This window comes from Myodes glareolus, chromosome 26 (assembly GCF_982192425.1).
Source record: "Myodes glareolus chromosome 26, mMyoGla1.1, whole genome shotgun sequence".
Taxonomy (NCBI): domain Eukaryota; kingdom Metazoa; phylum Chordata; class Mammalia; order Rodentia; family Cricetidae; genus Myodes; species Myodes glareolus.
In genome coordinates, this window is record NC_142051.1 from 16,555,364 (window position 1) to 16,569,618 (window position 14,255).

The 14,255-nt window shown below is 41.5% G+C and overlaps 1 protein-coding gene across 2 annotated transcripts in view; it reads left to right on the forward strand.

Moving 5' to 3' along the window:
• The first annotated feature begins 883 nt into the window (after positions 1-883).
• The window catches only part of Rab21 (RAB21, member RAS oncogene family), a 36,704-nt gene continuing 23,332 nt past the window's right edge, over positions 884-14,255 (forward strand). Inside the window, exons 1-3 of one of the 2 annotated variants that reach the window (XM_048418136.3) lie at positions 1,150-1,286; positions 12,207-12,403; positions 13,334-13,445. In XM_048418136.3, coding sequence (XP_048274093.2) covers positions 12,342-12,403; positions 13,334-13,445 — 174 coding nt within the window. In that variant the 5' untranslated portion in view covers positions 1,150-1,286; positions 12,207-12,341. Of the gene's footprint in view, positions 1,287-12,206; positions 12,404-13,333; positions 13,446-14,255 lie in introns of both variants that reach the window. The other variant, XM_048418137.3, reaches the window with a different exon arrangement.

Consider the following 14,255-nt stretch of genomic DNA (forward strand, 5'->3'; position numbering starts at 1 on the left):
GTCTGGCCTCGAACTCACAGAGATATGCCTGCCTCTGTCTCTTTAGAGTGCTGGGATTAAAAGCGTGAGCCACTACTGCCAGGCCTACCTTTTATTTTTTAAGTTGAAGTGTAAAATAAGTCTGAAAAGTTTGTCTTAAATGACACCAAATTGCAAAGTTTCGGGTTGCTTTCTTAGGAAAGTTTATTTCATGAAATAAAGTGGAGGCACATGAAATAAAATAAGCAATCATCAAATAAACCAGACCCATCAAAATGGACTCAGCATAGAAGACAGAAATACTGGGGAAGCAGGGCTTAATGACTTACGAAACATCGTTCATTCTTAAGCCTGGCTTTTAGGGCTGGGAACTGAAGTAGGTTAAGTCTTCCGCAATGCTTGCCCTTAAACCTACAGGCTAATCGGAATTCCAGCGAGCGTGGTAAGCATTGATAAAGACGACACACCATTGTTAGGAAATATCTTAGCGGGGGAAGTAAGTAGGAGGGATGGAAGGATGTGGGAAGGCCTGGGTGGTCAGGGAAGCTTTTCCGGTTTAAGCTGAGACCTGGAAGATGAGCACAAGTCCCGGCCTTGGGGACAATTGACACATTCAATAGCCCGGATTTGAGGTCCCAAAGAGACCCAAGGGCACCTTGGCCGGACCTGGCTTGTGATGACCCCTGCTGGGAAGGTTGTTCGTTTTGTCACCATTCCTGGGGCCAGGCGACCACGTCCTGCATCCTATGCCACCGGAGCGGGATCTGTTTCCAAACGATCAGCGCCTTCCCACCGCTAGCTGCCCGCAGCACCGAGCCCAACGCCCCGGACACCGGAACAGGCCCGGGCTCGCCCGCCGCCGACTCCGCCCACCGCGGCCACGTGACGCGGAGTGTGACGTAGGAGGAAGGAGACGCCATTAGAGGGAGGAGAGGCAGCGGTCCAGTGGCCTCCGGTGCCTGACGTGGTGGCCGGGGCCCTTCATTCTGGGACTTTCTTTCGGGCCTTTCGGGTCTCGGCCGCGGAGGACGCGGCGGGCACCGGGCTCGGCGGGCGCGTGAAGAGCCGGGCCCCGGGCGGAGCGGGCGCCGCGGCGGAGGCGGCATCGGCGGTGCGGGGCTCGGCGCGGCGCTGGGCTCGGGCGGCGGGGCAGCAGCGGGATGGCTGCGGCCGGCGGCGGGGCGGCGGCGGGCCGAGCCTACTCCTTCAAGGTGGTGCTGCTCGGGGAAGGCTGCGTGGGGAAGACGTCGCTGGTGCTGCGCTACTGCGAGAACAAGTTCAACGACAAGCACATCACCACCCTGCAGGTGCAGACCCCGGGGGAGCCGGGCTGGGGACCTGCGCCCGCCGCTCTCCTCTGCCTCTGGCCTGTCACCCCGCCTTCCCAGTGCCTCTCCCGATGGCTTTGGGGACACGCGGGGTCTGGGCAGCCTGTAGATGTCAAGACCGACCGAGGGAAGGAGAAGGGAGGGGAAGGACCCGGAAAAGTCCCCAGTTCCCGGCGGAGGCTATGCAGGTCGGGGAGTCCCCTCCGAGGCGCTTCCGCTGGGGCACCAGGTGTTTTCACTCTCCGGTCTTGAGTGTCAGCCCTTTTTCTTTTCCCTGAGAAGTAGGAACTTAGCTGCGGATTCGAATTTGCGAACGAGGTGGTTTGTAACTTCAGCGCGTCCTGATGACTAAGTGTTTATGCAAGTTCCATTTTGTCCAGTTTTCAAGTAAATGGAGTGGTTAAAAAAAAAAAAAAACAAACAACAAAAACCCACCCGTCCCTGGAAGGGTATTTTGAAACGACCGCTTGCTGGTGTCGGTTACGCAGTTTCATTGCAGCCTTCTTGAGTCTGGCCTGTGGGTCACTTGTTCTGGGAGGTTTCATATCCTCACCTTGAAACATCATGTTGTGTATTGGCCAGCGATTGGTCTTCAAACTAAAACCCAAAGCACTGACCTGAAAGGCTCGCTTTCTTCTTCAGTTACATTGGAAGAGTGTTACAATGTAATTGAGAGTGAAACCAGGCCATAGAAGGAGCTGCAGTCTCCCTGTTTCTCTTAAAAACAAAACAAAAAAAATCAGTTTGCACGTATTAGAAGTAATTTATTTATTAATCTGGTTTGGTCAGATTGTCCAGAGGCTGATAACGCTAGTCGTCTTGAGTTTGAGCCTCTGGATTCATATCTCACCTTCTTTTGTTTCTATAGCCGTATTCTCATCTTGGGTAAATTGCCTAGCCTGTGTATCCCTCGGTTTCTCCTGCTACAATAGCCATAATGATTATATAGAGAGCACACAGGGTTGCCAGGGTAGATATGGACAAGCACCTAGGACCTGAGATGGGGTAAAGACTCTGTTATTGCTGCTCCAACTGATACAATAGATCTTAATTAGTCACTGTGAAGTGTGCTGGAACAGGAATGCATAGTCTAATGGGTGTGACGTTTGCTGTTGGCGGCTATTATTAAACTACTGAGCGCAGAGTTTACAAAGATGCCCTGGTTCTGATTCCATGTTTTATTTTTACGCCTCTATTTTCAATTCTATGTAGAGCCTAACTTCTGAAGAAGGGAATGCCAGGTGATAATGCCCACGTTAATGATACCATTGGAACCCATGCTCAGGCCTGGCTTTAGATTTTGAGCAGTTGGTGCCCTGCCTGTGGAGATTAATAAACACTTCATTTTAGACTTCCCTTTTTCTCAGTGTAAGAGAAAAGAGAAAATTATTACAGTTGAAATCTTAAATTGAAAGAGTAATTTAGCTCTTTAACCTCAAAATTGCTCTTTGGAGTTCAGTGTTGTGACACACATCTTTAATCCCAGCACTCAGGTGGCAGAGGAAGCAAATCTCCGTGAGGGCCTGCGTAATAAGTTCCAGGCCAGTTAGAGTTCTCCAGTGAGTCCCTGTCACAAACAGATAAACAAAAATTGTACTTCGATTCTATATTCCTAAGACAGCCTCAGAGCTAAAAGTGACGGAAGATTTTGACTTAAGAAAGAAGCCAGTGTGGACGAACGGCACCAGAAAGGTGAAGCTGTGGTATGTCTCCGTGCCAATAGCATCACAGCCCAGATTTTTATATAATGAATGGGAACGGATTTTGGATTTCATTTCAGAGTTGAAGGTTTTGTTGTATGCTAACGCAAGGGAACAACACTCTCATCCCTTTCTCGTGGGTAGCAAATTCAGCTCATCTTTCTCAACAGTTTGTCCCAGAGAAGTCTGACTTGTGTCATCTATAAGATGTGTTGGTTTAATTTCAGAAGGAGGAGCTTGTGCATCAAAGGGTAGGCGAGGAGTAACGTCACAAACCACTTGTCCTTAAAGTACTCTGTGTCTAAAGAACAGCGGTTAAAGTACCCTTTAAAGTACTTGGTTTACAGAACACTAAAGCGTTTTGAAAAGTGTACAAGAAACATTTAAAAAAAAAACTCGCAGCACTGGCAGGAGCCATAGATAGTTAGTGGCTCACTGTTCTGTCCTGTGCTGCTCCACGCCCCCATCCCCCTTTTACACATCTTGAAGGTCACAGGCTGGGCACACAACTAAGTGTAGATGTTTGCCTAACATGCCCAAGGCACTGGGTTCACATGGAGGTGAAATGGAACTGATACCATTGAAAACTTACTATGCCTGGAGGTGTTCATGTCCTTTTATGTCTCATGCCAAACAAGTTTTTCTCTCTGTAGAGCCAGAATCTGTTTTAGTCTTACTTCTGCCCTCTGAATCTTGGTCTCATATGACATTCCTTGAGGTAGTTAGAGATGGATATCATGACCTCTTGAGTCTTGCCTTCTCTTAGGTAAACAGCTCTAGTCCTGTAACTGGATCTCTAGTCGTATTTAAAATCCATCCTCTTCACATTCTGATATCAGTGCTCTCTTCCTTTTCTTTTTCTTTCTTTCTTTCTGACACGTTTTCCATTGTTGCTTAAACTGACCTGAAATTTCTGATCCTCCTGCCTCAGTCTCCGGAGTGGCTGGGATTCCAGGTGTCCACCCTGGAGCCTGGTGATGGCCTCCTTTTCTTTGAGCTGTAGAAATGGCTGTGATTCTAGGCTGGTTTGGACTGAACAGAAGGGAGAGGACAGGCTGTCACTTCCCCTTTCTCTGAACCTTTGGGGTAGTTCTGACATTGATCAATACTGGGTTTGCTATCAGCTTAGTATCTTTATCTTAATTGCCTGGAAAAAAGCCTGTGTCCTTCAGATTCTCTGTTTGTTGACTTTGTAATAAACCTTTTTCCCCCCCAGTGTGCTTGACCTGATAAAAGTTGGCTTCAGTTTGCACCAAAGTTGACTTTGATTTGCACAGTCCTTAAAGCTTGTCAATTTTTATTTTATTTTGCTGTTTTTTTTTTTTTTTTTTTTTTTTTTTTTAAGGATGGGAAAGGTTTAGTTCAGAGTTTAATGGTATAGTCATGGCAAGGGGCATTGTGACAGGATGTGAGGAAGCAGCTGGTCACATTGCATCTATGGTCAGGAAGTAGAGACAGGTGCATTGTTACCATCTATCCTTTAAGTCTTGATTTAATCCCCACCCCAGCCCATCCCACCCCAGAACACAGTTCCAGCCCCTTTAGGCCAGTGTTCTGTATTGGGTTCTACAAAGAAGAATAAGATATGAAACCTACTGTCTAGATTACCTGCTTTTTAAATTTTCTCACCTGAGGATTAGGTAAGAATACCTTAAGTGAGCTGGGTGGTGATGGTGCACACCTTTAATCACAGCACCTGGTAGGCAAAGGCAGATGGATCTCTGTGAGTTTGAGACCAGCCTGGTCTACAGAGTGAGTTCCAAGACAGCCAGGGCAACACAGAGAAACCCTGTCTCAAAAACACAAAAACAAACAAAAAGAATACCTTCACTGTTCTCTTCAGTTCATAAAGACTTAGAAAAGGAAGAGTGGGGGAGGGCATCTACAGAGCTGGGTAGCTAGTCCCGAGCTGTCACCCATCTGTGACGCATGGCCAGAGGAGGTTGTCTTTAGCCATGCACTGCCTTAGGACTGGATGTTTTCATAGCATCCATGACACCCCCTTCTCCATGAGTGGGAGTCGGTGGTAATGCAGTTTTCCCTCTATGGGCTACTACATGTAGACACAAGTCCTTTAGTGAAGTCTCAACAGTCATTTCAGCACCAATGCTCTCCTAACTCTTCCCCTCAGTATGTTAGTTTTGCCCACAAGACTTGTCATGAGATCCTTGTCAGATGTAGATAATACATTGTGTTTGAGCAGCACCCGGTTCTGTCGGGAAGTCGTGTGATATGGTGGAAAGAAGTAGTAGGACTTTGAAGTTAGAGTGAGTATAGGACGGCCGGGCACTAAACTGCCCCACCTATGAAGTGGGGATGCTTCCTTCATAGGTCTCTTCCCATGGATGACATGACAGACAGCTATCCCACGTAAAGTTCCTAACACAGTGTCCTAGGCAAATACTAAGTTATAGCCCCATGTACATGTTTGTTAAATAAATGTTGAATGTTACATGCTGTTGAGTGAATACCACAGTACTTAATCTATGTTGCTTTAATGATAACTCAGTCAGAAAATTTCATGAGATTAATTTGACTTGGATTATGTTGAGAACCCATATTGTCTTTGAGCAATCACATTATTCAGGTCTGGGAAGGGGGCTTTAGTCATGCAGGAGTTATACCTATACCTATAAACCTATACCTGTAAAGATTATATATATATATATATACACACACATACCTGTACCTATAAACCTATACCTATAAAGATTATATATATACACACACACACACATACCTGTACCTATAAACCTATACCTATATAGCTTATACCTATAAACCCAGTCTTGGGGCCCAGACACGAGAGGATACCTGGGGCTTGCTTGACAGCTAGTCTTGCTAAATTGGTAATCTCCAGATTCAGTGAGAGATCCTGCCTCAAAGAGTAAGGTAAAGGAGGCTAAAGAGATAGCTCAGGTTTTGAGAACACTTCCTGGCCTTGTAAAAGGTGGGAGTTCAGTACCCAGAACCCATGTCAGGTATCTCACAACTGCTTATAACCCCAGCTCCATGAGGTCTGATACTCTTCTGACCTCCATGGGCACCTTCACAATACACACACACACCTTTAAAAAGCTAGAGATAAAGACACCGAAAATTAATCTCTGGCCTCTGCAGCATGCACAAACATCCATGCCCTGCCCTCAAAATGTAAGTACAAACACACATACAGTGTTTTGAAAGCTGATTGTGGTGGCACACATCTGCATCTCATCATTCTAGAGGCCGAGGCAGGAAGATTATGAGTTCAAAGCCAGCCTGGGTACAGAATAAGTCTCTCTCTTTCTGTCTCTCACATAGACAGAGGCTAGGGTTGGTATAAACTATAGCTCAGTTGGTATAAACTAATTGCTTTGTGTGCACACACGAGTTCCTGGGCTTCATCCCCACATACATCAGAGGTGTGCTACAGGGCTGTAATCCCAGCACTGGGAAGGGTGGAGATCAAGAATTCAAGGCCATCCTCAACTATGGGGAGAGATTGAGGCCGACCTAGACTGTAGACTGCTTCTCAACAACAACAGCAGGTTAATTGGAAAGTGATACGTGTATTTAACTTTAAAGTTATACCCGTTCTAGAATTTGGACTGGAGTTGACATTATAATCATGGTATCTGCCTCTGCCGTGATTTAGTGTTTTGATGTTTCTATTTCCAGACCTTCTCCAGGTCATTTGCATTTGTAGAGTAATTGAAAAGGCAAGTTCTCTGAATTTGTGGAGAGAGAGAGAGAGAGAGAGAGAGAGAGAGAGAACGAGAGCACGTGTTTTAGTTGATTTGAATCAGATAAGAAAAACTGGTGGAAAAGTTATAATTTTTTTCCTATGGAACATATTAAGATAATGCTATTGATTCTAAGGACTCAGATTCAAGCATTTAAAGGTGTGTGCATGTTCGCACATGTGTGTGGACATGCCTGTGCCCTTTACAACTTCCAGGACTCAGTTTTCTCCTTCCACAGTAGGTCCTGGGTATCAAACTAGGTCATCAGACTCTGTAGCATATGCCTTTACGTCCTGAGCCATCTTGTCAGCTCAGGGGATGTTCTTATTTGTACCTACTGTGCGTTAAACATTGTACTAGCTGGAGATCAAAAGATGAGAATGCACTGCATCATCAGGTAGCTTTCTCTCCTTTCGAAAGGATTTCGCCATTTCCGAGGTAATTACTCATTTCCGTGCATTTAGTTCTGTCTTGTGTGTGTGGTCTTTATATCTGCACTCCTGGGTGACCATTTCCTTTTCTTCAGTTGTACCCTGTATGTCCTCACTGAAGGTACTTATCAAAAATTGCACACTCTAGTGTAGGTAACTTCTGTAATGTTTAACTAATCTCTGTAAAAAGGAGCAGTGTTTAAAATCAGAACCATCTTCTTCCCTTTTGGGGTGTAATTATGGAATTCCACCTGTCTACCCCAGAAGTCTGGATTCAGGTCTTCCTCTTGTGGTGTAACTGTGGAGTTCGCCTGTCTACCCAGAAGTCTGGACTAGGTTCCTGGCTTGACTAGTGAAATAGTGCTGGTACCTGCCTGATCAAGACTGGTGGTGACATTTCAGGACTGAGATAACCAAGACTTGAACTAGGCTTCCAGCGTGCCATGAAGAGCAATGCTGTGCCGCTTTCGTTCCGACGAGACTTGTTTCTTAATCATACTTCACCTCTTCAGTAAGCGTGGCATTCAGGTTCTGCGGTTTTATGCCTTGTATCATAGTTTCTCATCCAAGAATCTTACTTTTCTTGTTTCTGAGATTGTTTAGAATGTGTGTGAAGGTTTATAAGTAGCTCTGAATCCCATGTGGCTGTTTTTAGCCAATCCACTGTATTTATACAATAGCTGCAGGATTTGCAGTCATTACCTCCATACTACTAGCTCCATGACGGCCATAGAAGGTTGGGCAGTAATGCATTCATTCATTCATTCATTTGTGAGGCAATATCACAGATAGTAGCCCTTACTGGCCTCTAACTCATGGTTGTCTTGGTTCAGCTTCCTGAATGTGGGGATTAGTAAAGGTGTGCCACCATGCCCGGGTCAAATTTTGCTTCTCTGTTTTATTTATTTATTTATTTATTTATTTATTTATTTATTTATTTATTTATTATGCATACAGTATCTGCCTACATGTGTGCCTGCAGGCCAGAGAGGGCACCAGATCTCATTACAGATGGTTGTTAGCCACCATATGGTTGCTGGGAATTGAACTCAAGACCTTTGGAAGAGCAGGCAATGCTCTTAACCACTGAGCCATCTCTCCAGCCCCCCTCTGTTTTGTTTTTAAAGAGAATAATTTTTGAAGTTAGAGAGATATGAGCACTGACTGTTCTTCAGAGTACTCTGCTTCGGTTCCCAGCACCCACATGACACTCTGACAACCTCTCACATCCAAGGGCACCACACACACATGTGGAGTATGTGCATGTGTGCAGGCAAAACTTTCAGACACATACAATAAAATCTATCTTTTATTTCTTCTGACCTGTGGGTAGAAATTCAAAGCATGAAAGGGTTTCATATCTGCCATTTTCTGCTTTTTACGCTAATCTACTTCTGAGACATTTGCAGCAAGAATAATAAAAACCCAGAGACAGATATCGCGATTCAACCTGATGGTCAGAAAAGCAAAGCAGCCAAGCCACTAGAGAGCTCTTATCTCTATGAAATCTTCAGACTGAAAGAGAGTGAGTTCCTGTCTCATCCCACTTTTTTTTTTGTTGATATTTATTGAGCTCTACATTTTTCTCTGCTCCTCTCCCTGCCTCTCCCCATCCCCTGCTTCAATCCTCTCCCAAGGTCCCCATGCTCCCAATTTACTCAGGAGATCTTGTCTTTTTCTACTTTCTACTTCCCATGTAGATTAGATCTATGTAAGTCTCTCTTAGTGTCCTTATTGTTGTCGAAGTTCTCTGGGATTGTGGGTTTGTAGGCTGGCTTTCTTTGCTTTATGTTTAAAAACCACCTATGAGTGAGTACATGTGATAATTGTCTTTCTGTGTCTGGGTTACCTCACTCAAAATAATGTTTTCTAGCTCCATCCATTTTCCTGCAAAATTCAAGATGTTGTTATTTTTTTCTGCTGTGTAGTACTCCATTGTGTAAATGTATCACATTTTCTTTATTCATTCTTTGGTCGAGGGGCATTTAGGTTGTTTCCAGGTTCTGGCTATGACAAACAATGCTGCTATGAACATAGTTGAGCACATGCCCTTGTGGCACGATTGAGCACCCTTTGGATATATAACCAAAAGTCGTATTACTGGGTCCTGAGGAAGGTTGTTTCCTAATTTTTTTGAGAAATCACCACACTGTCATCCAAAGGGGTTGTACCAGCTGCATTCCCACCAGCAATGCAGAAGTGTTTCCTTTTCCCCACAACCTCTCCAGCATAAGTTGTCATCAGTGTTTTTGATCTTGGCCATTCTTACAGGTATAAGATGGAATCTCAGAGTTGTTTTGATTTGCATTTCTCTTATGACTAAGGATGTTGAACATTACCTAAAGTGTCTTTCAGCCATTTTAGATTCCTCTGTTGAGAGTTCTCTGTTTAGATCTGTACTCCATTTTTTTTTTATTGGATTATGTGATCTTTTGGTCCAATTTCTTGAGTTCTTTGTATATTTTGGAGATTAGACCTCTGTCTGATGTGGAGTTACTGAAGATCTTTTCCCTGTTGTTTTGTAGGCTGTTGTTTTGTCTTGTTGACCATGTCCTTTGCTTTATAGAAGCTTTTCAGTTTCAGGAGGTCCCATTTATTAATTGTTCCTCCCAGTGTCTATGCTGCTGGGGTTACATTTAGGAAGTGGTTCCCTGTGCCAATGCGTTCAAGTGTACTTTTCACTTTCTCTTATATAAGGTTCAGTGTGGCTGGCTTTATGTTGAGGTCTTTGATCCTTTTGTGCATGGTGATAGATATGGGTCTATTTTTGTTCTTCTACATGTTGATATCCAATTATGCCAACACCACTTTTTTTTTAAAGATCTATTTATTTATTTATTTATTTATTTATTTATTTATTATGTATATAACATTCTGCCTCCATGTATGTATGCCCACACTCCAGAAGAGGGCACCAGATCTCATTACAGATGGTTGTGAGCCGCTATGTGGTTGCTGGGAATTGAACTCAGGACCTCTGGAAGAGCAGCCAGTGCTCTTAACCACTGAGACATCTCTCCAGTCCCCACCAGCACCATTTGTTAAATATGCTTTTTTTCATTTGATATTTTTTGCTTCCTTGTCAAAAATCAGGTGTTCGAAGATGTGTGGATTGCTATCTGGGTCTTCTATTTGGTTCCATTGGTCCTCTTGTCTGTTCTTATGCCAATACCAGGCTGTTTTCAGTACTGTAGCTCTGTAGTAGAGTTTGAAGTCAGGGATTGTGATGCCTCCAGAAGTTTTTTTATTGTTCAGAATAGTTTTGGCTTTCCTGGGTTTTTTGCTTTTCCATATGAAGTTAAGTACCATTCTTTCCAGGTCTTTGAAGAATTTTGCTGGGATTTTGATGGGCATTGCGTTGAGACTTTAGATTGCTTTTGGTCTCATCCCACTTTATATTCCTCTCTAGTGCTGGGATTAAAGGTGTGCACCACCAGTGCCTGGCCTATATGGCTGACTAGTGTGGCTGTTTTTCATTCTGGTCTTCAGGCAAGCTTATAATATACCACTATATTTCCCCTTTTTGTCTAAAATAAAAAGGTTATAACTAATATACATAAACAATAAGAGTTATACATAATACATACAGGCAACAAATACATCAACAATGTCTAGTTCATTTGGGTTAATTGTTAAGTCCGGGGAAAGGTAGCTATATCATTTGTTGTTCAGTCTCTGTGTAATGGGAAAGTGCAGGACTTGATTCCTGGCTAGAGTAGTCTGTTAGGCTGGATCATCTCAGCTAGTTATGTTGAAATTACTCTGAACAGTTTGTAGTCCAAAGCCAATCTTTAGGTGTGCTTTTCAGCTGAGTGATATTATCATAATCCTGGGGAATCGTCCTTTCGGAGACATGTTCATGGTTCACTGCAGAAAACTGATAGAGACTCAACCTGAAATCATGTACAGGAAAATAGATGAAATCTTTTTCTAGAATTAGTTAGTATTCTATATATATGACCATTAATATCAGAATAAAAAAATTTAAATGTATATAAATATATCAATCTTATAAATCTTTTGCCTTAGAAAAGTTGTTAAAGAGTCAATATAAAACCAAAGGATTATGAGATTAGTGGCAATAAAGTAGTCCTTAAATATTTGTTTTTCTTCTGTCCATATCAGGTGGCTTTTCTGACATGAGATAGATATTATGGATTTCATTTTAATAAGTATGCTTGGATTTAGAGAAAGAGCCACACTCCAACTTCAAAGATATCTTTAATCTTTAATTGGACTGGGACTACAAAGAGATCATTTGCATTATATGTCTGTAGAGAACAGCAGAAACAAACATTTGGTAAGAATTAGAAAATTTTATTCTGTAGGAAAAGTGATATACCAGTTGGCCAATTTACTCTTTTTATTGGGACTTTTTTCCCCTGGATGATTTTTCCTTTTTTCTTCAGATGTCTCATTTGTCCAGTGGTCTTTAGATTCCTTAGCTGGATATCTTGATTCTCTTGAAAAGACAGAAACAAAGCCCTACCCCAATCCAAATTTGGGGGATTCTCTTTTGGCAAGTTATATCTCATCAATGAAAAGCATTTGTAAGTTTTATAGGTTAGTTTAAACAGCCATGCTGTTTGATGAACTATCATCTCTTCTAATTAAGAGGTATCTCTTGTTCAAATCAAATATTTATCAATTTTGAAGGTATCCGTAGCTTTTCTTCCCCTGTGGAAACAAAAGCAAAACCCCTTCTCCAGTGTTAGCACATGCACTGGTTTCCATTCTGAGGTCAGTACATCTTTAAAATATATTGGTTGATTTAATTCTGTAGTTTTTGTCTACTATCCAGTGTCTCTCTGTAGCTGTTGTTCCTTTCTCATTAGCATTTAAAGAATTCAAAGTTAATAAAGCGTTATGCAATCTATTTCTGGGGGTATTTATCACTCTTTCTGTTTATTAAACATATCCTTTAGAGTTTGATTTGATCTTTCTGTAACTACCTGGCCTGTAGAATTGTGTGGTATACCTGTAATATGCTTTATATTATAATAAGCAAAAAATTGTTTAATTTTGTCTGTCTTTATTTTACAGGTATACCCATGATGGCCATAACAAATGTGTGATTTCTAAATCAGCCTTTTCCAAACTCAAAACAGTTGCACGTTGAAAACCTGAATAGATATCAATGGTGTAGTGTACATATTTTAGTTTTTCAAATTTTACAAAATGGAACACATCCATCTGCCAGTTTTTATTCCAATGAGTACCCTTTGGGTTACTTTTTGCAGGTAGGACATTTCCTTTTAATTTCCTTGGTTTGTTGCCGGAAAAGTCTTTTTTTTTTTTAAATCTTTGCTATTTACATGATTTTTTTAAATGAAATTCTGAGGCCTTTAACACATTTCCAATCAATAATTGATCGATTTCTTCATTATCTTGTGATAGAGGACCTGGCAGACACGTATGGAATCATATGTGTGTTTTATATATATGGCATGGTTCCTATTCCTCATTGTATCTTATAACTGAATAAATAATAAAGTCAATTCTGTATCATCTGGTATAAATTCAGTGATTTTCACATGCGAAACAATTCTTTCTGCATATTGCACATTGGTAACTATGTTGAGAGGTTCTTTAAAATTCTTGGTACCTTGACAGTAGCATATAATTCTTACTTTTGTACAGAATCAAAAGGGCTTTGATCCACTTTACTTAAATTTTCTGATTTGTAAACTGCCTTTTCTGATTTATTCGCATCAGTATAGAATGTAGGGGCTCCAGTCATTGGTGTGTCCTGTACAATGCGAGGAAGGATCCAATTAGTTATTGTTAATCTCTCCCAAAAAATCTACTATAAGCTCTTTGCCAGGGCTCATTATCTTCCCATAATTTGACAATTTCATCTTTATTAATAGGTACTATCATTTCTGCTGGGTCTATTCCTGTTCATTGACAAAGTCTCAATTTTCTTTTTAGAATTAACTCAGAAACCTTTTTGATATAAGTTTTTAATTTTTTCCTCAGTTTATGTGGTAAAAAGATCCATTCTAAGATAATATCTTCCCTCTGCATTAAATTTCCTGTAGGGGAATGTTTGGAGGGTAATATGACCAGAATTCAGTTAAGATTTGGATTCGCATTGTCCATGTGTGCCTTCTATAATTTCTGTCATTTAAGTCCTTGTCACTATCTAATGTTCTGTTTAAATTAATCAGATCATCAGGACCTACCCCAATAGTATGCCATAGATGGGAAATGTCTCCTTGCAATCTTTGGAAGTCATTAAGAATTGGCAATCGATCTCTCCTAATTTGCATCTTTTGGGGTGTAAGTTTTTGTAAACCTATTTTGTAGCCTAAATAAGTAATAGAATCTCTTTGTATATTTTTCAGGAGCAATTTATAATTACTAACAGTGAAATTTTCTTTACTTCTTCAAATATGCTTTCTACTATATCTACATTTGAATCAGATAGTAAAATGTCATCCATGTAATGGTAAACTGTAGATTCGGGAAATTGCTTACATATCATTTTCAATGGCTGACTTACAAAATATTGGCACAGGTTGGGGCTATCTGTAGGAGAATTTGCCATCGATATCACTTAGCAGACTGAGAATTATTGTCAGTAGGCAATGTGAAGGCAAATTTTTCTCTTTTTCGTTTAAAAGTATAATGAAGAAACAATCTTTTTAATAACTATAAGAGGCCGTCCTTTAGGCAGTAGTGAAAGCAAAGAAATTCCAGACTGTAAAGAGCACATTGATTGAATCACCTTATTAACAGCTCTTGGATCTGTTACCATTCTCTATTTTCTCAATTTCTTATTTATTTATTTATTTATTTTTTTGTTTTTCAAAACGGGGTTACTCTGTAGCTTTGGAGCCTCTCCTGGAACTAGCTCTTGTAGACCAGGTTGGCCTTGAACTCACAAAGATTCGCCTGCCTCTGCCTCCTGTGTGCTGGGATTTCAATTTCTTTTTAACAACAAACACAGGAGAATTCCAAGAGCTGGTTGATTCTTCAATATGCTAAACATTTAGTTGCTCCTGTACCAGCTGTTCTAAAGACTGCAGCTTCTCTATTATTAAAAACCATTGTTTAACCCATACAGGTTTGTCTGTCAACCATTTTAAA